Genomic DNA, 26,565 nt, shown 5'->3' with positions numbered 1-26,565 from the left:
ACTATCTTTACACATTAAGAATCTATAGACTCAGAAACTAGCACAGTCACACTACTCTAAAAACACTGCTCCAGGCTAGCTTAGTACCTATGTTTTTATATTTCTGAATTTGAATCAAAAGACAGGTCTCAATAAAAAATACATCACCAAAAAAGAACTCACTCTGCTCACTACTGTAGATTTACGAAAGAAAAACAGTAAAGTTACACTTTAAAAAGCCACTTAGCTGCTGCCCTGCTGTGGGCTCCAACACACCTGTTTCTTGAAGGTCAGCTGTGAATTTTGCTGTTTGTTTATTTTTCTTAGAACTAACTCTGATGTTCATACAGACTTTAAACTAAACATCAAAGGCAGCAGTTGTGCAGGTTACTGCTGGGTGAGGCAGCAGTATAGATTTCTTTCTCTGTTTGAATCACTTCCCACGTGGGCTCTACCTTTGTCGATTTTCCTTCTTTTTAAAGTGCTATTGTTTTGATATTACTTTTTTCCTAGAGTTCCAAAACAATGCAACAGCTTATAAAACAGTAATTACAGCTCCAGAATTCAAGGAGATCAGCTCGAACACTGAAAATAACTCAAAAAAACAAGGAGCAGCCTTTGCAGCCACAAATTTTTCCCGTCCTCCATCGTGGATAACCCAGAATCCTCACATGTTCAGAAAGTCATCCGTAGGGCACATCTGAATTTTCTGGCATGCAATACCAGCCAGCAAAACCATGCATTGACGAGGAGACGTCAGTTTAACTACTTTAAAGCAAATATGTAAATTTTAAACACAAAATAAAAGCATAAGGTACTTACCTCACTTCTGGTGTTGGTGATCCTATCACAATGCATTCAAGCTGGATTTTGCTTCCCTCAGCAGCTTCCCTGCTCTTTAGTCGCTGAATGAATCGTGGTGGATTCCCTTCAGTACCTTCAATGCAAACAGGTCTTGATTGAATTTCAGTTGATTTAGCTTCTGTTGTTAGTGTCTCAGTACCTGCTGATAGAACTGGGGCTTGAGCTATCGCTTCAGATTCCTCTTTTGTTATGATTTCATCACTCAACTGAGCCGAAAATGGAACATGCACTCTCTCCCTCTCGTCGACAGACCAAGATGAAGGTTGAGCTTGTGAACCAAACTTTGACTGCGCCCGGTTTCGTGAGTTTTTACAGGTTCTAGTTTTATTCCGTTTTGTACTTGTTGTTTTAAAAAGTGAAGATAATTCCTCAATAAAATCTGCAGCTTTACTTAAGTAATCCTTTTTAGCCTCTGCTTCAGTACAATAAGGGGTGTCCCTTGACTGTTTTCTTAATTCTCTGTAACTGTCTTTTGAGCTGCTGGATCGTCTGGTGAAATTCTCACAGTGGTATGGTTGACTGGTCAGTTTTTCTGGGAAATCTGAGGAACCTGCAGATTCTAAAACTTTGCTATTCCCAGCAAGTTTCAAAGTGTCATACACATCTTTGGTGGTGCAGGTTACATTGATCTGCTTTTCATCTTTCTTCACTTCATCAGAACACTGGGCAATTGCTTCCTGAGCTAAATTGACACTTTTGTCCAATTCGTCCTGACTCAAAAATGCAGACAGGTCAGGGGACTCATCCTGACCATCTAAATCCTGGGAAACCCCAGATTTACTGCCATAATAGAAATGTTGAGAGGTAGCTTCTGACCTGCTTTTCTCGCCGTGCTCTTGATGAATTCGGACTTCAGCTAAATAGCTCTCCCTCAGTAGCTGAGATATGGACGTAGAGGCTTCAAGGTTTTCCTCTTGCATTCTGTTATGAATAAAAAAAAGGAATTCAGGTTACAGCTTTTGCCTTACTAACTTCATGTTGCTAACTGAACTAAACATCCAGACATTCATCATATCAATGAATCCCTAGTGTCAAAGCAGGCCATTTGGCCCATAGAGTCTGCACAACCCTCCAAAGAGCATCTTACCCAGAACACCTCACCCCCACCAATGCTATCCCTGTAACTCTGCATTTCCCATGGTTAATCCACTGAGCCTGCACATCCCAGGACAATGTGAGCAATTTAGCATGACCAACCTACCTGACTTGCAATTTTTTGAATGTCTTATGTTATCTTTACAAATGAATAATCTCATAGTACCAGTCACCGTTTAACTTCATGATCATAAAAGGATATTTTACATACTAAGTTTGGTTCCCAATGAAGTGGGACTTAATGAATAACCTTGCTCCAGATTTCAGTGAGAGACAAAAAACACCTCCAGATGTTGGAATCCGAAATAGACAGGCAGGAGGCTGGAAGAACACAGCAAGCCAGGTAGCATCAGGAGGTGGAGAAGTCAACGTTTCAAGACCTGAAGAAGGGTTACACCCAAAACATCGACCGCTTTCCTCCACCTGATGCTGCCTGGCTCGCTGTGTTCTTCCAGCCTCCTGCCAGATTTCAGTGAAGCAGCAGAAGTGAAATGTGACAGTGATTGCTTACCACTGGGTCCATATCAGCAGTCATGGAATTAGATCCTGAAATGTAAGGACCTGAAGTTGTGTAAGAAGGTTTTTCCACTACTTAAACAGGGAGTCACAGAAAGGCATTAGGATCTCTCCCTGCACCCTCCCTGAGAGGCTGGAGCAGAATGTGACATAGTCAGAGTTGAGTAACTGGCTACAGAGCACTGTTGTAGATTGATTGATTGAGAAAAATCGAAAACCTGAGTAAGCAATTCCATTATTTCCACATGGGAGCTGGGGAATTACGCCTATTCCTTCACTGTCTTTGTTCAAGATACACACAATGAAATGCGCACACCCACCCCAACTATGTCACTGTAGGGCAAGACAGCACCCAGTATCAGGGAACAGCCTATCAGTGCTGTCTGGACCAGAACAGCAAGCACAGATCAGTGATTGTCTAGCTAGAAAATTTTGAAAATTGGGTTAATGAGAACAAACGTTTTGACAGTTACTTGCACCTGCCCTTGAGAAGATCACAGTTGTGTAATTTGATGGTATCATTTGTTTCTGTTTGATCCTTCATTGCAATGCGAACATTTGTTGCTTAGTTCTTGTAGGTCTTTCTAAGTAACTACAATCCTAAGAAGGAGGATCCCTCCGAGGAAGGGATCCCTTCTAGGGAGAGTTTTATGCACTGTCATCTAGAAAGTAAAGCCAGTAAAACTTTTGAATGATACATACTGGTCCAACTTTTATACTTCAGAATGGGAGCGTAGCATCTCCAGTCATTCCTTTCCAATTATTACTGTTTTTGACCCTTTTCGATGTACTCAGTTACTCCCAAATACCAACACTGACACTGACTCATCTGAATTGGAGAAAGAGTTGTAGAGTCTGTATGTTATGAAACACCAATGCATTTTTGAGTACTGGGGTAGCACAGGAGATTCAATTCCCCTCACAATAATTGATGACATTCTATTAGCTTTCCCAATTACTTACTCTGTCTACATACCAGTTGTGTGATTCATGCATAAGGACACCCAGATCCTTTTTTATTAAATGTTGCAGCAAACGTTGTGTTAATCAGAAGCACAATGCATCTCCTTTCTGCATTCTTAAAATTAAGGGATTTCAGGTCCCAAACACAGTTGCAAAAGCATGGTAGTCAGAGTTATTTTAAATTTATTCACAGAATATGGATGTTGCTGACTAAGTCAGCATTTTTAACTATCTCTAATTGTCCTCAAGAAGGCGAGGGTGAGCTGCTTTCCTGACCACTGCAATCTATATGGTGTTGTCTGGAGTTGCTGTTATTGTTTCCAGTGCCAAGTCAATGTTGAGTGATACATCTGGTTTCATTCCTTCAAGTCTTTTTAATCATCTAATTCAGTTAAGTGACTTGCTAGACCATTTCAGTTGGCATTTAAGAGTCAATTACATTGTTGTGGGCCTGAAATAACATAGACCAGATGAGGTACGAGCATCAGACTTCCTTCCCTGAAAGGGTATTAATGAACAAAATAGTATTTTTTTACAATAATTGCCTGTGGGCTCATGGTCACCATTATTGAGATTAGTTTATAATTCAAGGTTTATTGAATTTAAATTCCACCAGCTGCGGTGGAATTTCAAACAATGTCCCCAGAGGATGAGCAGGGCTAATTATTACCAGTCCATTAATTACACCACCACCTGCAGACAGCAAGCAGGAATTCAATTGACTTCAAGACCGCAATGTAAAGATAGGGTTTGAAAATATTAGTGCAACATAACTACCCAATTGTCAGGGAGCAAAAGGGCTGTTTACTTTATAGAGCGTAGAGCAAAGATTCAGAGTAATCTTGTGGCTTCAACAAGAGCCGTAATTGCGGGAAGAATACAATGAAGGCTTGGGGGAGCCACATTGACTTGGAGTTCAATGAACACTCTCTTTGAGCACAAGTACTATACTTCACTGGAAACATGAGTTTGTAGAATCACTTGCTGCTCCAGCCACCTTTAAATAGCTACATTTTAGAAACCATTTCTGATTCTAAATATTTCCATTTTGGTTTGCTGTCTCTAAATTTGTAAAAAAAGATGATCCACTCACAAAGTAAAACTGTAATTTTAAAAGATACTGTCACCTGTCATCAGACATTCTTTCTGGAACTCACTCCCTGACAGCTCTCGAGTGTACACAAACTGCAATCACCACCCATACTCAACAGTATGCAGCAGTGAGGAATAAATATTGGTCTTACTAGTGACACTACATTTTGTGAACAAATATGAAAAAAAGTCTCTTCAATCTGTTTTTTTAAAAAATGCTGATAGTTTCTGTTTGCTGCTCTGGAGTAGCTGGTGTTTTGAAAGAAATCTAGATGATGGCTATTTCAGTGCAGTTTCTTCTCAAAATGCCTTAAAAAAACGCGAACATTAAATATATATATGAAATGAAGGTTGGCAACACTAAATCTGTTATTAGACTAACAGTCAACACTTCTGATGCATTGATTGCTCTGGGCTGACCACATGCTCCTGACACTCAAACCATAGAAAGCAGCAGAGGGAACATTGCCCTTCCAGAAGAACTCTTTCTGCAGCTGTTGTGTACATTAACTCTCGCAGCAGATCCCCTAAGCAGAAATCTAATTATAGTCTTGTGATATCAATTTACTATTCAAAAATCAAAGCAAGCCCTGAGTCATCTTAAATTTGTTAAGAACAGTTAACCTACTTTGTAATAATGATATTGAATTTTAGAAAAGGACTGGGAGATGAGGTCATTCTACAAGAAGATGTGACGTCACTTGAATATCTATGGCATGTCTGTCAGAACACAAAGCAGCGATAGCCTCAGTCGCTTAATAAGATAAAAATACATCACCTAACAAGTCCTGAACGCAAACTCAAATGAAATCCAATTTAAATAAGGTTCTTAGCATTGGAATCCAGCACTTGTTTCTGTTAAACAGAAACAGAGAGTTTGGCAAGTGTTTGCTCTTTATGTGAGTAATGATTCAAAGAGCATGCTACTTTCAATTCTATATTCATTTCAACAAACTATTCAAGACATTAACACTGCATTAAACTCACAAAACAATACCTTTTAACTGGCCCAGTGGATGGTGTGATGTGAAAATCTAGCAATGGCAGTTACTCAGTAGAAGTTGGAGAGATGGGACAGCACTGCAATCCTCAGACCCTTGGGGAAAGAGCAACTAACAGCCCGCAGGTTGGTTGAGAGTTAACCTTGACGTTGTTGCGATAGTGGTAATAAGCAATGGGCAACCTGTCACCACAGTGCAAGTAACATTTGTCAGCATACTGGGTCTGAAGTTATTTTCGGCAGATGAGACCATGTGGCTGGGAAATGTTCACCTCATTGGATGGGGGGAGGATGTACAGCACCTAAGACACTGACTCAAAGTTGAGCCTATAACAGACCTCTCATGTGTATTCTAGAGAATTTTACTGATTGATCAGCATTGAACATAATTAGAAGTGGGACTACATTGCAGAGCACTGCATTATTCAAAACCTGTTACTTCTCTGCAAAGTCTGAAAATTAGAATTAAGGCATGTAATTTCAAAATAAATGTATGGATAAAACACACTGAAATAATTTTCATTATATTCCACAGTGACTGTTTAACAGGTGGGTGCTTCCAAAAATAGCTGCTACATGTCAGTCACCTTTGTTGAAAAGATTCATTTGCTGATTTATTATTTGAAGAAATGTGTACGCATTAGCTGTAACATTTGTAAAAATATGGCTGCAACATATTATACATTTTATGAATACAGAACCAATACTTAAGAAATGTTTTGCACTTTCACTCTTACTCCAAACTTGAAATACTTAGAAAAGTCTGATACTGTTGGTCAAACTTTCCCTTCTTGGTACATGCATTAAGTGATATTGTTAATGATTCTCTCTCCCCAGGTATTGTTTCCTCAACCACTCCGCTCACCTTCTGTGACCCCTCTGTCCTTGCAAACCCACTGTCTCATCGCCAACTTCACATTCCTCTCTAAAGTTCCAAAGAACATGTTGTCAACCTCAAATCTGCCGTCAAGTTTTCTCCAGAATTTCATATTTGAGTCAGGTTTCCAGCCCTCCATAATTCCACAACTGTGTGTGACTGTGACTGTCATAAACTGTCCTTTCTTTATGTAGCAGAGGACTGTGACCTGCAGTGTTCAGCAGGAATTGTCACTGGGTCCACTTTTGTTATAGAATATAGAAGGTTAGTAAGTTTATGGATGACATCAAGATTGGTGGGTATAATGGACAGTGAAGAAGGTTATCTGAGATTACAAAGAGATCTTGATCAACTGGTCAGTGGGCTGAGGAGTAGCAGATGGAGCTTAATTTGGATAAACACGAAGTATTGCATTTTGGTAACACAAACAAGGGCAGAACTTGTACAATTAAAAGTAGGGTCTTGTCTAATGTTCCAGAACAGAGACATCTAGGAGTTCAGGTACACAATGGATTGAAGTTTGCAATAGTTTGCATTAGTGTGCAGACAGGGTGGTCAAAAAGGGGTTTGACATGCTTGCCTTCATTGCTCAGACCTTTGAGTGCAGGAGTTGGGACATCATGTGGAGGTTGAACAGGATGTTAGTGAGGCCTCTTCTGGAATACTGTGTCTAGTTCTGGTCGCCCAGTTATAGAAAGGATATTATTAAGGTGGAGAGGGCTCTGAAAAGATTTACTGGGATGTTACTAGGAGTGGAGGGTTTGAGTTATAAAAATAGGCAGGGACATTTTTCACTGGAGCTAGGACATTGAGGGGTGACCTTATAGAGTTTGATGAAATCATGAAGAGTTTAGATAAGATGAAGAGCAAGGGTGGGGGAATTCAAAACTAGGAGGCATATTTTTAAGGTGAGAGGAGAAAGTTTGAAAAACATTTTTTACAGAGAGTGGTTTGTGTATGCAATGAACTGCCAGAGGAAGTTGTGGATGCTGGTACAGTTACAATATTTAAAACGCATTTGGATAAATATATCAATAGGAAGGACTTTGAGAGAAATGGGCTAAATATAGCAAGTGGGACTAGTTGAATTTAGGAACATCGTTGGCGTGGACTAGTTGGACCAATGGGTCTTTTCCATGCTGTCTGACTCTAGTCTTTGATAAAGTTTCCGATGCTTCTTCCGAATTGTCCAGTTGGGAAGTTGGTTAGTTGGTTCTATCATTTTCTTATCAAATCTTAGCAATGGTTTCTCTTCCCAGTCTGACGCTGATACCTGTGGTGTCCTCCAAGGTTCTATCCTTGGTCCCCTTGATTTCTCAGCAAAATGTCACTCATTAGTGATATCATCTGAAAACATGTCATATACATTTTCAAACTGAGGGATGATAGATTTGGAATGATGTCAGAGGTAGTTTCTATACTTCGAGTGTGGTAGAGGCGTGGAATGTACCGCCTAGAACACTTGTAGACTCGCCAACTTTACGGGCTACGGGCATTTAAATGGTCATTCGATAGACATATGGACGAGAATGGAATAGTGTAAGTTAGATGGCCTTCAGATTGGTCTCACAGGGCGGCACAACATCGTGGGCCGAAGGGCCTGTACTGTGCTGTGCTGTAATGTTCTACATTCTACATTGACGACACTCAATTCTTTCTCACTGCACCCGCTGAAGCTCTTTATCATCTCTACTTTGCCACATTTCTTTTCTGTCAACCAGTATTGATAAGCAGAAATTTCTTACAACTAAAAATAGGAAAGACTGAAGCTATTTATTTGGTCTCTGCCATAAACGTTGACTATCCCTGTTAACTGTTGGAAGCTAAGCAGATTGTCCCCAATGCAATGCTGTGTTGGATGCTCAACTGAATTTGAAACAACACTTCAGCCCTGTCAACAAAACCAATTCTAACTCTATCGTGTTACTTAATTCCTATGTTCATCTCTCGATAAAATCATCTTTCTTTGCTTTTGTTACCTCAGAACTGAATATTTCAATGCTGTCTAGCCAGACTCCCATCTTCCACCTTATATAAATTTATGCTCATTCAAAATTCCACTGCGTGTACCTTAACTCTCTTAACTCTCCATAATCTATCCATTACCCATGCTTTTTGAGCCGCATTGGTTCATGCTCTGACAATGTCTCAATCCCAATATCCTCAACTTTGCTTTCAAATCCACATATAATTACACCCCTCCCAATCGCTGAGAAACTTGCAACAACTTTTTGAAATCTCTGCACTGCTCCAATTCTAGCCCAATCTCATCTCCATCTTTGATAAATTCACCGTTAGCTGACATGATACTTGGTCCTGATGTTGAATTCCTTCCCCAAATTTTTCTGCCTCTCCTTTTGCCTGTTGTTGCATCAAGTATGAAAAAGAGGGCTGAGGTATATGAGTCATAAAGTCATACAGCACAGAAACAGACCTTTCCATCGAATCAGTCCATGCTGAACGTAATCCCAAACTAAACTAGTACCACCTGCCTCCTCCTGCCCATATCCTTCCAACTTTTCCTATTTATTTATCTATCCAAATGTCTTTTTAAATGTTGTAATTCTATCTGCCTCTACCACTTTCTCAGGAAGTTCATTCTACATGTGAACCACCTTCTGTGTAAAAAGGTTTGCCTCATGTCTTTTTTAAAATCGCTCTCCTCTCACCTTAAAAATGTGCCCCTTAGTCTTGAAATCCTCCATCCTAGGGATAAGACAACTACCATTATCGCTATCTATATCTCTCATTATTTTATCAATTTCTATCAGATTGCCTCTCAGCCTCCTAAGCTCCAGTGAAAAGAGTCCCAGCCTATCCAGCCTTTCTTTATAACTCAAACCTTCCATACCCAGCAGCATCCTGGTAAATCTCTTCTGAACCTTCTCCAGCTTGACAATATCCTTCCTATAACTGGGTGACCAGAACTGGACACAGTGTTCCAGAAGAGACCGCATCTTGTGCAACCTCAACATGACTTCCTAACTGCTATACTCAAAGGACTGAGCAATGAAGGCAAGCGTGCCAAATGGTTTTTTAACCATCCTGTCTATATGTGACACAAACTTCAAAGAATTATGCACCTGAACCCCCAGGTTCTTTTGTTCTACAGCACCAACCTAAGTCCTAACGTTAATTGTATAAGCCTCACCCTTGTTTCCTGTACCAAAATGCTATACCTTGCAGTTATCCAGATTGAACTTCATCTGCCATTTTCAGCCCATTGACACATTTGATCAAGATACCTTTGTAATCTTTGAAAAACCTTCTTCACTGTCCACTATGCTATCAATATTGGTGTCATTCACAAACTTACTAATTTCTCATCCAAATAATTTATGTAAATGACAAACAGAAGAGGACCCAGAACACTGTAGAACACTGACAATTGAAAAGTACACAGACTCCCGAAAATATTGGTCACGGACAATGGGACGTCATTTAGCAGCAGGGAATGTGAGTACTTCCTGAAGTCAAAAGGCATTCAGCATGCAAGGACAGCTCCATACCATCCATCATCCAATGGTCTGGTGGAAATAGCAGCCCAAATGTTGACAGCAGGCTTAAAGAAGTAGCCTATAGTGTAATTTGATATCAAATTGTCCCAGTTCCTGTTCGACTATAGGACCACCTCACGCACAACAGGGATAGCTCCAGAGGAGTTGCTGATGGCGAAAAGACTCTGCACCAGGCTAAACCAGATATTCCCAGACCTGGTGGGGGTGGACTGGGGCATAAAACAACAGTAGAAACCCCAATGCTGGCCACGTGCCTCTCTAAGCAAGACAGACAATCTAGTTCAGGGGGTAAAGTTTGGTACCAGAAATATGGAAATGGCCCTGTATAAGGCAAGGCTGATGCGACTTCAGGTCCCATGACTGACAAAGTTTAGGAAGGTGAGGTTGTTCTGACCAAATATGTGGATCAGCTGAAAGCTGTTACCTTGCAAACAGGGCAGAAGCAAAACATACCTGGCCCCTCAGAACAGCCAGAAGATGGAAATTGTAGGTTCTCCTCCTCTGTCTAGTGTTGAGGAAACTTCAGAATCCAAAATGGATGCAGCTCTCGATACCATTACCATCGGAAGAAGAGGAAGAAACTCTCCCAAGATGCTCCAGGCGCAAGAGACAGGCTACAGTCGGGTACACACCGCCAAAGTCAGAGTCCGAATCAGGAGAACAGGATTTGGGGCAAAGCCATCACTGAAAAAGCTACTAGAGAAAGACCAGGCTAACATTCCAGATTTAGGGTTGGAGGGATATATTGATTGGAACTTGTTGAATCTTGTTGACTACTAAATCCTTGGGGTGGCACAATGGTTAGCACTGCAACCTCATAGAGCCAGTGACCTGGGTTCGATTCTAGCCTCGGGCGACTGTCTGTGTGGAGTTTGCACATTCTCCCTGTGTCTGCGTGGGTTTCCTTTGGGCGCTCCAGTTTCCTCCCACAGTCCAAAGATGTGCAGGTCAGGTAGATTGCCTATGCTAAATTGCCCATAGTGTTAGGTGCATTAGTCAGAGGAAAATGTGTCTGGGTGGGTTACACTTCAGAGGGTCGGTGTGGACTGGTTGGGCCAAAGGGCTGTTTCCAAACTGTAGGGAATCTAATCTAACCTGGGACAATCAAGAAAACCCTAGCTGACCAACATAACCAGGAGATTTAGAATCTCCTCAGTTTAGGGGACTGACTATGTGCTGGTTGGGTCATAGTCAGTGTGTTACTGTGCTGTTGGTTTTTGCTTTTTTTCTGGGGGATACCAGATTCCTGAACTGGCTGAATTACTTAGCCAGTTTGTTAATTGGTATTCCTTTTCATTGAGTACTGATTTTTAATCTACCTGATCTACACAGTTAATGTGTTTCAGGTGTAACTCTGTTCTCATTAGGGAACTGTTGTTTCACTGGCTGGTTACAGCCTGTATGTTGCTCTTTTAGATTAGATTACTTACAGTAATTTACTTTGAGAAAAGGATTATGTTGATTTTTGTAGCAGGGCTTAGCCCTAGCACTCTGGTTTTTTTTTTAAAATGTGTTTTCACTTTTTTGGTGTTTGGACTGAGCCCTTGTGAGAAAAAACATATTTTCAAATGAACTGGCTCTTTGTGGGTGACCAGGCCTGTGTAAAGACTGAACGTGTGTGTATGCGTGTGTGTGTGTACGCGCTAGGAGGTGAGCAATTGTTGCATTGTGGAGTGGACTTTGCATCCCGGAGTGGACCTGTGAGTTAACTGCAATTTTACAATATACTATGTTCTTGTGAGTGAGCCCGGTCCTTTGGATGGACCAGCCCTCTGTGAAGACTGAACACCTGTGTGTGTGGCATTGATTCTGCCCTCAGGAGTGGACTCTGCCTTTGGGGCTGGACCAAACACCTGTGAGTAAACTGCAGCCTTACAATGTACTGTGTTCCTGTTAGTGGGCCTGGTTCTACCTGGAAGGGTAGAACACCTCTATGGAGGCTGAACACCTGGGAGGTGAGCATTTGCTAGATCCTGGAGTTTGGGTGTGGACTCTATCTTTGTACTGGAAACTGTATTGAGAATTTTGTGAATTCTGTTACTGTATGTGGGTTTTGTAATTAATTGTTTGAGTGCGGGCCAGAATAGGCTGGTCAGTACGCGGGGTGGCTTGGAGCTGGAGGGTCAAAGACTGGCCGGTGGGAAAGCAGGGTTGGCGCAGTCTGTTAGTACAGAGGGTGGCTGGGGGTGAGGCAGCCAGCAGCATGCCTGCAGGAAAGCTGGTGAAGGGAGGGCCAGTCAGTCAGTCGGTTGGCTGAATGGGGACCGGAGGGTTGATGATCAGCTTGGAGGAAAGCGGCCAGGAGGAGCCTGTCAGGATGTGGAGTGGGTGGGACCAGGCAACTGATAGCGTCCTCATAGGAATGCCAGTATAGGGCAGGCCGGTCAGTATGCGGGGAGGCTGAGGACTGGGTGGTCAACAACGAGCCTGGAGGAAAGCAGGCCTGGGGAGGGTCTATCAGTACACAGGGTGGCCAGACACCAGAAGGCCGATGACTGACTGTCCTGCAGGAAGGTTAGCCAAAGGACAGTCTGATCAGTATGTGTTGCGGATAGGTGTCAGATGTCTTTATTTTACAGCTATTTTGGGTCTGTGTTTGATACACTGTTTCTCCTTTGATTGCACTGCTTGCCTCTGTTTGTTACTGTCATCTTTGTGATGAATGGAAGTGGGATTTGAGGTTTGTCCTTATCTCCCTGAAAACTGGTTGAACGGTGAGGTTTGAGGTTTGGCTTTGCTGCCCTTTTCCCTATATAAAGTAGTTTTTTGTGAACTGCTGCTTTCTGTTGACTGTATTTTGTACTGTCTATCCCCTGTTTATTTTATTATTTTATTCATCTCAGTTTAGGAGACTGACTCCAAGCTGGCTGACCACAGCCAGTACACAAGTAAAAGGTGATTTGGTGATTGAAAACCACATTCCCAACTACTCTTGACAACCTTTCACCTCTACCCCTGCCCCTTTCATAACAAACATCTATCCGCCTCTGCATTAAAAATATTCAAAGACACGGTTTACACTGCCTTTTCACAAGGGTTCCAAAGGCTGATGATCCTATAAAAGCAGAAGATTCACCTCATCGGTTTTAAATGGGCAACCTCTGACTTGTAAACAGTGAGTCCTAGTTCTACCTTCTCTCATAAGAGGAAACACCTGTCTATGTGTACCCTGTAAACATCACTCAGGATTTTACTTTTCAGTTAAGTCACTTCTTACTTTTCCAAAGTTCAGCAGATACAATCCTCGTAGCCTGTCCAATTTTTCCCCCTAAGACAACACACCCAATCCAAATACGAGTCGGTTCTGAATGGCTTCCTTAAATAAGATGACAAATACTTTACACAGTATTCCAGATATGTACATCCAGATTCCAAACTCTGGAATCCCTCACTATTTAGGCAGTATTTCTTTCTCATTCTTCTGCTAAAATGGACAATTTCACATTTCTTGCATTATTTCCCATTTGTTACACCTTTGCCCACTCATTTAGGCAATCTATATCTCATTGTAGCCTCCATAGTCCTCTTCACATCTGATCTTTGTGTCATTCAAGTGCTCTAGCTTCTGTCCCTTTGTTCAAAGTAATTATATAAATGATTCTAGCATGCTATTGTTTATTGCAAGTGACAATACTGACATTTAACATTTGCATCCATGTGGACAGGCTTCTAATCTCATCACAGCCTTTGTCCAAACGAGGATAAAGAGTGGTATATGAATAGGAAGGGTTTGGAGGGATATGGGCCAAGTTCTGGTAGGTGGCACTAAATTGGCTTGGGATATCTGGTCAGCAAGGATGAGTTGGACCAAAGGGTCTGTTTCCATGGATAGTAGTAACAGGATAGGTCAGAGTCAGCATGGATTTATGAAGGGAAAAATCATGCTTGACTAATCTTCTGGAATTTTTTGAGGATGTAACTCTGAAGATGGACGAGAGAGATCCAGTAGATGTAGTGTATCTGGACTTTCAAAAAGCTTTTGATAAAGTCCCACATAGGAGTTTAGTGAGCAAAGTTAGGGCGTATGGTATTGGGGGCAAAGTACTAACTTGGATTGAAAGTTGGTTGGCTGACAGGAAACAAAGTAGTGATAAACGGCTCCATTTTGGAATGGCAGGCAGGGATCAGTGCTGGGACTGCAGCTTTTTACAATATATATTAATGATATAGAAGATGGTATTAGTAATAACATTAGCAAATTTGCTGATGATACTAAGCTGGGTGGCAGGGTGAAATGTGAAGAGGATGTTAGGAGATTACAGGGTGACCTGGACAGGTTAGGTGAGTGGTCAGATGCATGGCAGATGCAGTTTAATGTGGATAAATGTATGGTTATATACTTGTGGCAAGAACAGGAAGGCAGATTACTACCTAAATGGAATCAATTTAGGTAAAGGGGCAGTACAAACGAGATCTGGGTGTTCTTGTACACCAGTCAATGAAGGCAAGCATGCAGGTACAGCAGGTAGTGAAGAAGGCTAATAGCATGCTGGCCTTCATAACAAGAGGGATTGAGTATAGAAGCAAAGAGGTTCTTCTGCAGCTGTACAGGGCCCTGGTGAGACCACACCTGGAGTACTGTGTGTAGTTCTGATCTCCAAATTTGAGGAAAGACATTCTGGCTATTGAGGGAGTGCAGCGTAGGTTCACGAGGTCAATTCCTGGAATGGCGGGACTACCTTACGCTGAAAGACCTGGAGCAACTGGGCTTGTATACCCTTGAGTTTAGAAGACGGAGAGGGGATCTGATTGAGACATATAAGATTATTAAAGGATTGGACACTCTGGAGGCAGGAAACATGTTTCTGCTGATGGGTGAGTGCCGAACCAGAGGACACTGCTTAAAAATACGGGGTAGACCATTTAGGACAGAGATGAGGAGAAACGTCTTCAGCCAGAGAGTGGTGGCTGTGTGGAATGCTCTGCCCCAGAGGGCAGTGGAGGCCCAGTCTCTGGATTCATTTAAGAAAGAGTTGGATAGAGCTCTCAAGGATAGTGGAATCAAGGGTTATGGAGATAAGGCAGGAACAGGATACTGATTAAGGATGATCAGCCATGATCATATTGAATGGTGGTGCAGGCTCGAAGAGCAGAATGGCCTACTTCTGCACCTATTGTCTATTGTCCATGCTGTACATCTCTCTGACTCATAACCGGCTCATTTAAGTGACAATATGATTTATTCAAATCTTATGCACAGCTGAAGGCATATTACTGTTATAAGAAATGCCAGTTTTTGGGTAGGATATTAGATTCCAGTCAGAAAGACTGTTTGTTTTTTTTTAACCCTTAATGTGCTGGGAAAACACAGCACATCTGGTGTCTTTTGCAGAAAGAAAACACATAATTCATGTTTCAAATTTACTATGATCCTTCTTCAGAACTAGAGAGAGCTGGAAAAGTGAGAGGTTTTATATTGTAGGGAAAAAGGTATTGTTTTCTACAATACAAACACAGCAGTTTTCCACCTCTCTCTTCTGTTCTCAAGGGATCATTTTACTTGCCAGGTAGAAAACTGATTTCAGTAGTTAGTAAAATTAGGCAGGGGTACAACTGGCAATGCACTCAATTCTGTTCAGTTTAGATTCCAAATTAATTTCAACATATTCAAAATATTAACAGTATCAAACTAATAAAATAGTGGATGGGATAATGTGAAAATCTAGTAATGGCAATTACTAATAAGTTGGAGATGAGAGGTGGGACGTAATGTTTTAATGCAGCTTTGTTTGAGGATGATTGCTTCTGTCGTTCAATATTTGGTCTGTATGTGTTTTCCTGTAGAAATTGGTGTGAAATTGAAATACATTAGAACATATTTTCAACGAGCCGCCACACACTGCAGCCAGAGGAACTACGCAGAGCAGAGGAAAATCACCTATACAGTGTATTCAAAAAGAACGGGTACACTATGAACACAGTCCGCCGATTTCTGAGCAACAAACCCAACCAAGCAGACAAAATGCACCCAGAAACCCTAGCCACTCTCCCCTACATCAAAGATATCTTGGAAATGACTGCCAGACTACTCAGACCCCTTGGCATCATGGTAGCCCACAAACTCACCAACACACTAAACAGCAACTAATGAACTTGCAAGACCCTGTGCAGACAACAAGCAAAACTAATGCCATTTACAAAATACCTTGCAAGAACTATGACAAACAGGCAGAAAACTAGTCACCAGGATACATGAACATCAACGAGCCATAAAACTACATGATCCACTCTCACTAATATCCTTACATACGGATGAGGAAGGACGCCACTTTGGGACAACACATCCATCAGACAAGCCAAACAGAGATACGCACAAGAATTCCTAGAAGCATGGCATTCCAACCAGAACTCTAGCAACAAACACATTGACTTGGATCCCATTTACCGCCCCCTGAGAAAAAGAACAGGAAATGACATCACCATAGGAAATGATGCCCCCACAGGAAATGACATCACCAAATCTAGGAAACTCAAACAGAGAATACAAAGTGGACTATGTCTCCAGTGCTTCATTCAGAGGCTCACTGAAGATATTACCTAGTATGGTGACAATGTCTGAAAACGAACCTTCCAGCTCAGCGAGCAAACCTACATCCACAACCTCAACCTGAGCTACAAATCTTCTTAAAACTCATTAAATGATATCCTTTACAAAAAATATAGAATTTTTTTAGCATCGATATTGAAGTCCCTTAGTGCCCTTGGAAGTACCTTACAAAACCCAGACTACTCCAAGGGCAACAAATACATGGGAATACCACGACTTCTAAGTTCCTCTCCAAGTGACTTATTATCCTGACTTGGAAATACACTGCTGCTCTGTTACTCTCACTGGATCAAAGTCCAGGGCTTCACTCCCTAACATCACTGTAGTGTTTCTACACTCCAACAACTGCAGCAGTTCAAAGCAGTAAGTCATCACCACCACCTTCAGGGCAATTAGGGATGAATAATTCTAGTTTAGTCAGTGACACCCAACATCCACTGATTTCAATTTATAAAAGTGAATATTTTAGGGATAATTCTGCAGATGTCTTTTTCCAGAGACATACATAAATACTTCCTAGAAAAGTCAGGGTCTCTTGGTTCAGGATTGATGTTGACAGTCCTAAATTGGTAGTCAACCCTAGTTTTTCAGGGGTATCTACCTGACCAAACATGCAGTCTTGAAGGGCATGATTTGCACATTTTTGATTCAAATACAGTACCGGTGTCATCATATGTTACATCATAGCCAAACATTTAAAGGCTATGCCAACCGAGGAAAGCTGAACAAGTGGCCACAACGAGAAGAAGAGATTGCTGGCTGGGTAATCCAGTGTGGTCAGAATGGAAACATTGTCAAGTCACTATGTATAAGAATACACGCCAAAACTAAAGCAAAAAAAATGGATTCAGTGATTTCAAAGCCAGTGTTGGATGGTGCAGCAGGTTTATGAAAAGGTATGATTTAATGCTTAGACAGAAAACCAAGATTGCCCAACATCCATCAGCAGAACGTCGTGGCAAGTTAATTGGGTTCCATCGCTTTGTAATCAGAAGTTGGAGGAAAAACGTGGAGAGCTCTCATGCCTCAACAACATGGACAAAACCCCAATGAACTTTGCTATGCCAGGGAACAGAACTGTGAACAAGATTGGAGTTTTGGTTAAGACTACCAGCCATGAAAGGAGTTGATTCACTATGGTACTTGGTTGTAAGGCTTTAACTTTGTTCCATCTGCCAAAGGTGATTTTTAAGTGGAGAACTCTGCCCAAACAGAAATTTCTGTAAAGGCATTGCTGTCCTCATTCATGAAAAAGGGCAGATGGAGGCTGCAAGACTTGGATTAGGGAGCTCTGGAATATGTGGCCAGGTGGAGGACTTAGAAAGGAAAAAAGCTTACTGGTTTAGGATATGTTCAGATCAGAGAGTAAAAAGTGTATCAGTGAACTTCGAACTAAAAATACTGACATTGCAATGATTCCTGGAGCCCTTACGAGCATGGTGCATCCACTAGATATTAGCATCAATAAACCTTTATTAAAGGACTTCATATGGAAGAAACGGGACACTTGGATACAAAAAGGGGAAAAAAGCTTCTCAAAGGGTGGCAATATGCATGCTCCATTACTTGCAACCGTGTGAGTGGATTGTTGAGTGCTGGAAGGAGAGTGAAATCCTTCAAAAAAAAAAGTGGAATTTCTAATGCTTTAGATGGGACGGAGGATGACTATTTATGGTCAGATGGAAGTGATGACAAATCAATTGATGATCCCCTTGAGAATGCAGATGAAGATGATCCATACTACGATATGCTTGACCCAGACGAATTGAATGAATTATTTAGTGGTGCAACTGACAAAGACATTGAATTTGAAGGATTCTAATGGACTTTTACGTGCATTGGTAACTTTTGTTTCAAGTAGCTATCCCATGATTCCTGAAGAAGGGCTTATGCTCGAAACGTCGATTCTCCTGTTCCTTGGATGCTGCCTGACCTGCTGCGCTTTTCCAGCAACACATTTTCAGCAGTAGCTATCCCATAATACTTGTGAAATACAGTGAGAAGATTTTTTTGTTGTGAATATCAGCTTTTTTTTTTAAAAAGTGTTTGTTGCAGCTTTTTCCAAATAAAATACTAATCAGTTTTCTTTTACTGCTCCTCTCTTTATATTTCATGGATTGTGTTATACAAATACCCTCAGTAGATGGCCTGACCACCTGCAGGTATGCCTATTAATGTTTGTACGTATGCGTAGGCCTACACGCACCTTATGGTACTGGTAACAGGAATATGGTACGACAGTACTGTTCCACCATAGCAGGCAGGATGGAGACAATTATTTTGTAGATAGATATTCAATAATAGAACATAGAACAGTATAGCACAGAACAGGCCCTTCAGCCCACGATGTTGTGCTGACCACTGATCCTCATGTATGCACCCTCAAATTTCTGTGACCATATGCATGTCCAGGAGTCTCTTAAATGTCCTCAATGACCCTGCCTTCACAACTGCTGCTGGCAATGCATTCCATGCTCTCACAACTCCGTGTAAAGAACCCGCCTCTGACATCGCCTCTATACTTTCCTCCAACCAGCTTAAAACTATGACCCCTCGTGTTAGTCATTTCTGCCCTGGGAAATAGAGTCGATAGCCAGAGACTATCTACGCCTCTCATTATCTTGTATACCTTAATTAGGTCCCCTCTTCTCCTCCTTTTCTCCAATGAAAAAAGTCTGAGCTCAGTCAACCTCTCCTCATAAGATAAGCCCTCCAGTCCAGGCAGCATCCTGGTAAACCTCCTCTGAACCCTCTCCAAAGCATCCACATCTTTCTTATAATAGGGCAACCAGAACTGGACGCAGTATTCCAAGTGTGGTCTAACCAAAGTTTTATAGAGCTGCAACAAGATCTCACGACTCTTAAACTCAATACCCCTGTTAATGAAAGCAAAAAAAAAACACATGCTTTCTTAACAACCCTGTCCACTTGGGTGGCCATTTTAAGGGATCTATGTACCTGCACACCAAGATCCCTCTGTTCCTCCACACTGCCAAGAATCCTATCCTTAATCCTATACTCAGCTTTCAAATTCGACCTTCCAAAATGCATCACCTCGCATTTATCCAGGTTGAACTCCATCTGCCACCTCTCAGCCCATCTCTGCATCCTGTCAATGTCCCGCTGCAGCCTACAACAGCCTTCTATACTGTCAACGACACCTCCAACCTTTGTGTCATCTGCAAACTTGCTGACCCATCCTTCAATCCCCTCATCCAAGTCATTAATAAAAATTACAAACAATAGAGGCCCAAGGACAGAGCCCTGTGGAACACCACTTACCACAGACTTCCAGACAGAATATTTTCCTTCTACTACCACTCGCTGTCTTCGGTTGGCCAGTCAATTCTGTATCCAGCTATGTTCCTCTGAATCCCATTCCTCCTGACCTTCTGAATGAGCCAACCATGGGGAACCTTATCAAATGCCTGCTGAAGTCCATATACACCATCTCCACAGATCGACCCTCATCAACCTTTCTAGTCATATCCTCAAAGAACTCGATAAGGTTTGTGAGGCATGACCTGCCCCTCACAAAGCCGTGTTGACTGCATTTAATCAAGCCATGCTCTTCCAGATGGTCGTAAATCCTATCCCTCAGAATCCTTTCTAACACCTTGCAGACGACAGACGTGAGACTTACTGGTCTGTAATTGCCGGGAATTTCCCTATTTCCTTTCTTGAAGAGAGGAATTACATTTGCCTCTCTCTAGTCCTCAGGTACGACTCCAGTGGAGAGCGAGGATGAAAAGATCTTCGTAAGTGGCGAAGCAATTGCATTTCTCATTTCCCAAAGCAGCCAAGGACAAATCTTGTCCGGGCCTGGTGACTTGTCAATCTTAATGTTTGACAAAATTTTCAGCACATCAGTTTCCTCTATCTCTATCCATTTCAGCATGCACACCTGCTCTTCAAAGGTTTCATTCACTACAAAGTTCATTTCTTTCGTAAAGACAGAAGCAAAAAACTCATTTAGGGCTTCCCCTACCTCCTCAGACTCCACACATAAATTCCCTATGCTATCCCTGATGGGCCCTACTCTTTCTTTGACCATTCTCTTATTCCTCACATAAGTGTAAAATGCCTTTGTGTTCTCCCTAATCCGTTCTGCCAAGCCTTTCTTGTGCCCCTTCCTTGCTCTCCTCAGACCATTTTTAAGCTCCTTCCTCTCCTGCCTGTAATCCTCTAGAGCTGAGCTTGACCCTAGCTTCCTCCATCTTATGTAAGCTACCTTCTTCCTTTTGATGAGAAGCTTCACCGCTCTCATCATCCAAGGTTCCTTTATCTGACCACTTCTTGCCTGTCTCAGAGGGACATATTTATTCATCACTTGCACCAACTGTTCCTGAAACAGTCTCCACATGTCTATAGTGCCTTTACGATGACCATAATTATTTTTCCTCCTGTTGTTTATTATTTTATACAGAAACCTGGCTCGTTTGTCCATTTTTTGACGTTGCTAAGCATGAATTTCATTCCCTCAAAAGCAATACCTTGTGTATCAGTTAACCCCCTAATTTCAGCTTTAAAATGCTCTTCAAAACCAACCTATGCATGAGTATATATGGTATTTCCAGTTCCATTTTCCAGTCAATTGCACAAAATTGACACTCGTTATTAAATAATAGATTACTGACTGTGCAGGGTGGCATGATGGCTCACACTACTACCACACAGCACCAGGCACCCGGGTTCAATTCCAGCCTTGGGTAACTGCAAACTTCACACAGCCGTTTTCCCAGTGTCTGCGTGGGTTTTCTTCAGGTGCTCTGGTTTCCTCCCAAAGTCCAAAGATGTGCAGGTTAGGTGAATTGGCCACACTGAATTGCCCACAGTGTCCAAGAACATGTAGGTTAGGGAAATGCAGGGTTATGGGGACAGAATAGTGGGGTGGTTTGGGTGGGACACTCTTTGGAGGGTCAGCGTAGATTTGATGGGCCGAATGGCCTGCTTCCACACTAAGGATTCTATGATTCGATTTGCTCTCTTGTTCAGTCTCCTTGGGGTAATTTCTCTACTTCTGGGCCAGACGACCTGAATTCAAGACCTACTTGCTCTAAAGGTCTGTTGTAACCTGTCCAAACAAGTTAGTTAAAAATAAGTTTTCAAACAGGGTAGCAGGGCCATACAATGGTGGTATATGACTTCATCACCTTATTCATACTATCAGTAAAGGTTGCCACAGACCCCACAAGTTAGGCAATATACACATTTAACATTATAGTTCGACTTCATCCAGCATGCAATGTACTGTGCTGTAGGTTATTGAGAATTCCAGAGTAGGATATGCATTTTCCAACTGAATTCTGTTTGACTGCGGCCATCCCCTCATTACACTACCACGGTCATGCCTCCTGGTTCAGACATGCTCAGGGCTGACTGGAAATAGAATTGGTTATAAAGGGGAGGGAGAGATAGGTTTACTACTGTCCTTTAGGGAAGGAGATTGCCTTCCGAACCCTGTCTGGCTGACATACAACTCCCAGACCAAAGCAATGTGGTTGACTCTTAACTGGTCACTGGGTAATTAGGAAAGGGCAACAAATGCTGACCTTGCTGGAAACAGCCATATCAAAATAAGGAAATTAATAGATGAATGAATAAAAATATAGAAATGCAGAATTGAATTTGGCTAACCTTGGCTGGAAGACACAAGGTTGAATATTCTCATACTTTGGCTAAGTATCAGTTTTGGAGTCTTTTGTGAAAGGTTTCCCTTTGTGAGGCCTCGCAAATTTTTAACACAATTCTCTCATGGTCATTTCATCAGTTATGCGTCCATCATCTGAAATGCTGGACTTTATTTTCCCCTGGAGCGTAGGAGGTTGAGGGCTGGCCTTATAGAGGTGCATAAAATCATGAGACATAGACAAGGTGAGTAGCAAAGGTCTTTTCCCTAGGGTAGGGGAGTTCAAAACTAGAGGGCATAGATTTAAGGTGAGAGGGGAAAAGATTTATAAGGGCAACACTTTCACACAGAGGGTGGGTCATACATGGAATGAGCTGCCAGAGGAAGTGATGGAGGTGGGTACAATTACAACATTTAAAAAACATTTGGACCAGTACATGAATTGGAAATGTTTAGAGATATGGGCCAAATGCAGGTAAATGGGACTAGTTTAGTTTGGAAAACCGGGGCAGCATGGACAAGTTGGATTGCAGGATCTGTTTCCACGTTGTATGACACTATGACCTTGGATGGAGGTTGGATGATGCCCTTGATTGACTGTGGTAGCATGCCCTGATTAGACTAAGGACCACTAGCTTTAGACTTTCAGGCTTAGCCATTTGCTTGAACTACATTGAGGGTGTTTGCTGTGTAAGCTGCCGGCGTAAGTTGTAGGTGTGACATTAATGTAGCACTGTGCTGCGCACCAACTTCTCTGTCTCCTTGACTGATCAGTGCTCACAACTGTCTGGCTTTCTCTATGCTAAAAGGTAAGACAAGAGAGATTATTTGAGAGTCTGTAAGTTTTGAATGAAGCAGCAATCCACAAAATAGCAAGGCAGAGATTCTGACAGCATCCAGGTAAGCACTAAGAAAACAAATATAAATCTCTGAGATGCATGCTGTTCTGATGCATGAATTCTTGTGTCTCTGCACACAAAGCAGCCTGGCAGCAGCATAGCGATATATAGTGTTGGTAAATTCCAAAATGCAGTTTAGAAATGCTAAGCCATACTATAAATTAGTCTAAGATATGCCATAGTGTCGTAAGACTGGTATTTTTGCTGATAATAGTTTCCATAAGAAATAGGGTTCAGGCAGTCAGTGCTCATTGAGCATGCCCTGAGAAATTGGCCAGAAAAAGCACCAGTGAGCTGAAGCCACCAGTTAATCAGTTTGATTTTCAGGTTAATAATCGGTGCCAACTAGGAGAAGGTGCAGACTACATATGCTGGAGATCAGAGTTGAGACTGTGGTGGTTGAAAAACACAGCAGGTCAGTGTTGAATGGCTTATGCCCAAACTGACAATTCTCCTGCTCCTCCTTTTCCAGCACCACATTCATCAACTCTAATAATTGATGCTAGCTTATATCTCAATGGTATCTGGGAAAATAGCAACCTTCATAGAAATTAGGTAGCCTAGCTCGTAATGAAATGCAAAGGTATGGAAATGGGGTCCTTATCAGTTACTAATGGAGTTTTTATCAACATTGAAACTTTAAGGGGAAAATCAGACTTTTTCTCATGCCAATTATCTTATTTTTCCATCGTCACAATTTCCAAACTTTCTCACCATCGTCCATGTTTTTCAGACTTGGAAAGGTCTGCCATACAGAAACTTTGAGCAAAGTTACCGATGCAGCACTTAAAAACAAGTTCTGGAAAATGAAGAGATTTACCGACTGGAGGTAATGTGATTGGCCCATCGAAGTCAAGTGTGGGACAGCAGGAACATAGAACATAGAACATAGAAGAATACAGCGCAGTACAGGCCCTTGGGCCCTCGATGTTGCGCCGATCCAAGCCTACCTAAACTACACTAACCCACTATCCTCCATATACCTATCCAATGCCCTCTTAAATGCCCATAAAGAGGGAGAGTCCACCACTGTTACTGGCAGGGCATTCCATGAACTAACGACTCGCTGAGTGAAGAACCTACCCCTAACATCAGTCCTATATCTACCCCCCCTTAATTTAAAGCTATGCCCCCTTGTAATACCCGACTCAATACGCGGGAAAAGGTTCATACTGTCGACCCTATCTAACCCCCTAATCATCTTGTACACCTCAATCAAGTCACCCCTAAACCTTCTTTTCTCTAGTGAAAACAGCCCCAAGTGCCTCAGTCTTTCCTCATACGATTTTCCTTCCATACCTGGCAACATCCTGGTAAACCTCCTCTGCACCCGTTCCAATGCCTCCACATCCTTCCTATAGTATGGCGACCAAAACTGCACACAATATTCCAGATGCGGCCGTACCAGAGTCTTATACAACTGCATCATGACCTCAGGACTCCGGAACTCAATTCCTCTACCAATAAAAGCCAGTACGCCATATGCCTTCCTCACCGCACTATTTACCTGGGTGGCAACTTTCAGAGATCTGTGTACATGGACACCAAGATCCCTCTGCTCATCCACACTACAAAGTATCCGACCATTAGCCCAGTACCCCATCTTTTTGTTATTCTTCCCAAAGTGAATCACCTCACACTTAGCTACATTGAATTCCATCTGCCACTTTTCTGCCCAGCTCTGCAGCTTCTCTATATCCTGCTGTAACCTGCTACATCCTTCCTCACTGTCAACAACTCCTCCGACTTTCGTATCATCCGCAAACTTGCTCACCCAACCTTCTAACCCCTCTTCCAGGTCATTTATAAAAATGACAAACAGCAATGGTCCCAAAACAGATCCTTGCGGAACACCGCTAGTGACGGCACTCCATGAAGAAACTTTGCCATCAACTACTACCCTCTGTCTTCTTCCATCCAGCCAATTCCTAATCCAAACCTCCAACTCACCCTCAATGCCATATCTCCGTATTTTCTGCAGTAGCCTACCATGGGGAACCTTATCAAACGCCTTACTAAAATCCATATATACCACATCTACCGCTTTCCCCTCATCAACCTCCTTCGTCACCTTTTCAAAGAATTCAATAAGGTTTGTGAGGCACGACTTGCCCTTCACAAAACCATGCTGACTATCCTTGATCACATTATTCCTATCTAGATGTGCATAAATCCTATCCCTTACAATTCTCTCTAAGACTTTGCCCACAACAGAAGTGAGACTCACCGGCCTATAGTTACTAGGGCTATCCCTACTCCCCTTTTTGAACAAGGGAACCACATTTGCTATCCTCCAGTCTTCTGGGACTACTCCTGTAGACAAAGAGGACATAAAAATCAAGGCCAATGGCTCTGCAATCTCCTCCCTTGCTTCCCAGAGAATCCTAGGATAAATGCCATCAGGCCCAGGGGACTTATCTATTTTCACCTTTTCCAGGATTTCCAACACCTCTTCTCTACATACCTCAAAGCCATCCATTCTACTTATTTGTGCCTCAGTATTCTCATCGACAACAATGCCCTGTTCCTGAGTGAATACTGAAGAAAAGTATTCATTCAGTGTCTCCCCAATCTCTTCCGCCTCCACACGCAACTTCCCACTACTATCCTTGACTGGACCTATTCCTACCCTAGTCATTCTTTTATTCCTAACATACCTATAGAAAGCCTTAGGGTTTTCCCTAATCCTATCTACTAAGGACCTTTCATGTCCCCTCCTTGCTGCTTTTAGCTCTCTCTTCAGGTCCTTCCTGGCTACCCTATAACACTCAATCGCCCCAATTGAACCTTCACGTCTCATCTTGAGATAGGCCGCCCTCTTCCATTTAACAAGGGATTCCAACTCCTTATTAAACCACGGCTCCCTCGCACGACCCTTTCCTTCCTGCCTGACAGGTACATAATTATCAAGGACACTCAATAGTTGCCCCTTGAACAAGTTCCACATATCATTTACACTCTTGCCTTGGAGTCTACTTTTCCAAGCCACACATCCTAAGTCATGCCTCACCGCATCATAATTTCCCTTACCCCAGCTATAATTCTTGCCCTGTAGTACACACTTATCCCTCTCCATCACGAGTGTAAAAATCACCGAATTATGGTCACTATCCCCAAAGTGCTCACCTACCTCTAATTCTAACACCTGGCCTGGTTCGTTACCCAGAACCAAATCCAGTATGGCCTCACCTCTTGTTGGCCTGTCTACATATTGTGTCAGGAAACTCTCCTGCACACACAAGGAGAGTTTCTTCACTTGACGAAGAGACAGTGCTCTGAAAGCTTGTGATTTCAAATAAACCTGTTGGACTATAACCTGGTGTCATGTGACTTCTGACCTTGTCCACCCCAGTCCAACACGGACAGTTTCACTTCAAAAAGTTCTTAGATTAAATTAGATTAGATTCCTTACAGTATGGAAACAGGCCCTTTGGCCCAACAAGTCCACAACAACCCTTGGAAGAGTAACCCACCCAGACCCATTCCCTTACCCTATATTTGCCCCTGACTAATGCACCTCACATTATAGGCAATTTAGGATGGCCAATTCACCTGACCTGCATATCTTTGGACTGTGGGAGGAAAG

The 26,565-nt window shown here is 42.2% G+C and overlaps 1 protein-coding gene across 6 annotated transcripts in view; it reads right to left on the bottom strand.

Annotated features, from left to right (window-relative positions):
* LOC122561011 (myopalladin) overlaps window positions 1-26,565 on the bottom strand; it is a 311,619-nt gene that overhangs the window by 255,248 nt on the left and 29,806 nt on the right. For 5 of the 6 annotated variants that reach the window (XM_087999125.1, XM_043712278.2, XM_087999126.1 and 2 more), the window contains exon 2: window positions 802-1,764. In XM_087999125.1, the coding sequence (XP_087855251.1) occupies window positions 802-1,763 (962 nt within the window). In that variant the 5' untranslated portion in view covers window position 1,764. Of the gene's footprint in view, window positions 1-801; window positions 1,765-5,506; window positions 5,658-26,565 lie in introns of those variants that run through there. The other variant, XM_043712277.2, reaches the window with a different exon arrangement.

This window comes from Chiloscyllium plagiosum, unplaced genomic scaffold (genome assembly GCF_037043375.1).
Source record: "Chiloscyllium plagiosum isolate Xiang-an unplaced genomic scaffold, Cpla_swu_hap1 HiC_scaffold_22, whole genome shotgun sequence".
NCBI classification, from domain to species: Eukaryota; Metazoa; Chordata; class Chondrichthyes; order Orectolobiformes; family Hemiscylliidae; genus Chiloscyllium; species Chiloscyllium plagiosum.
This window is presented reverse-complemented; position numbering and strand designations above follow the sequence as displayed.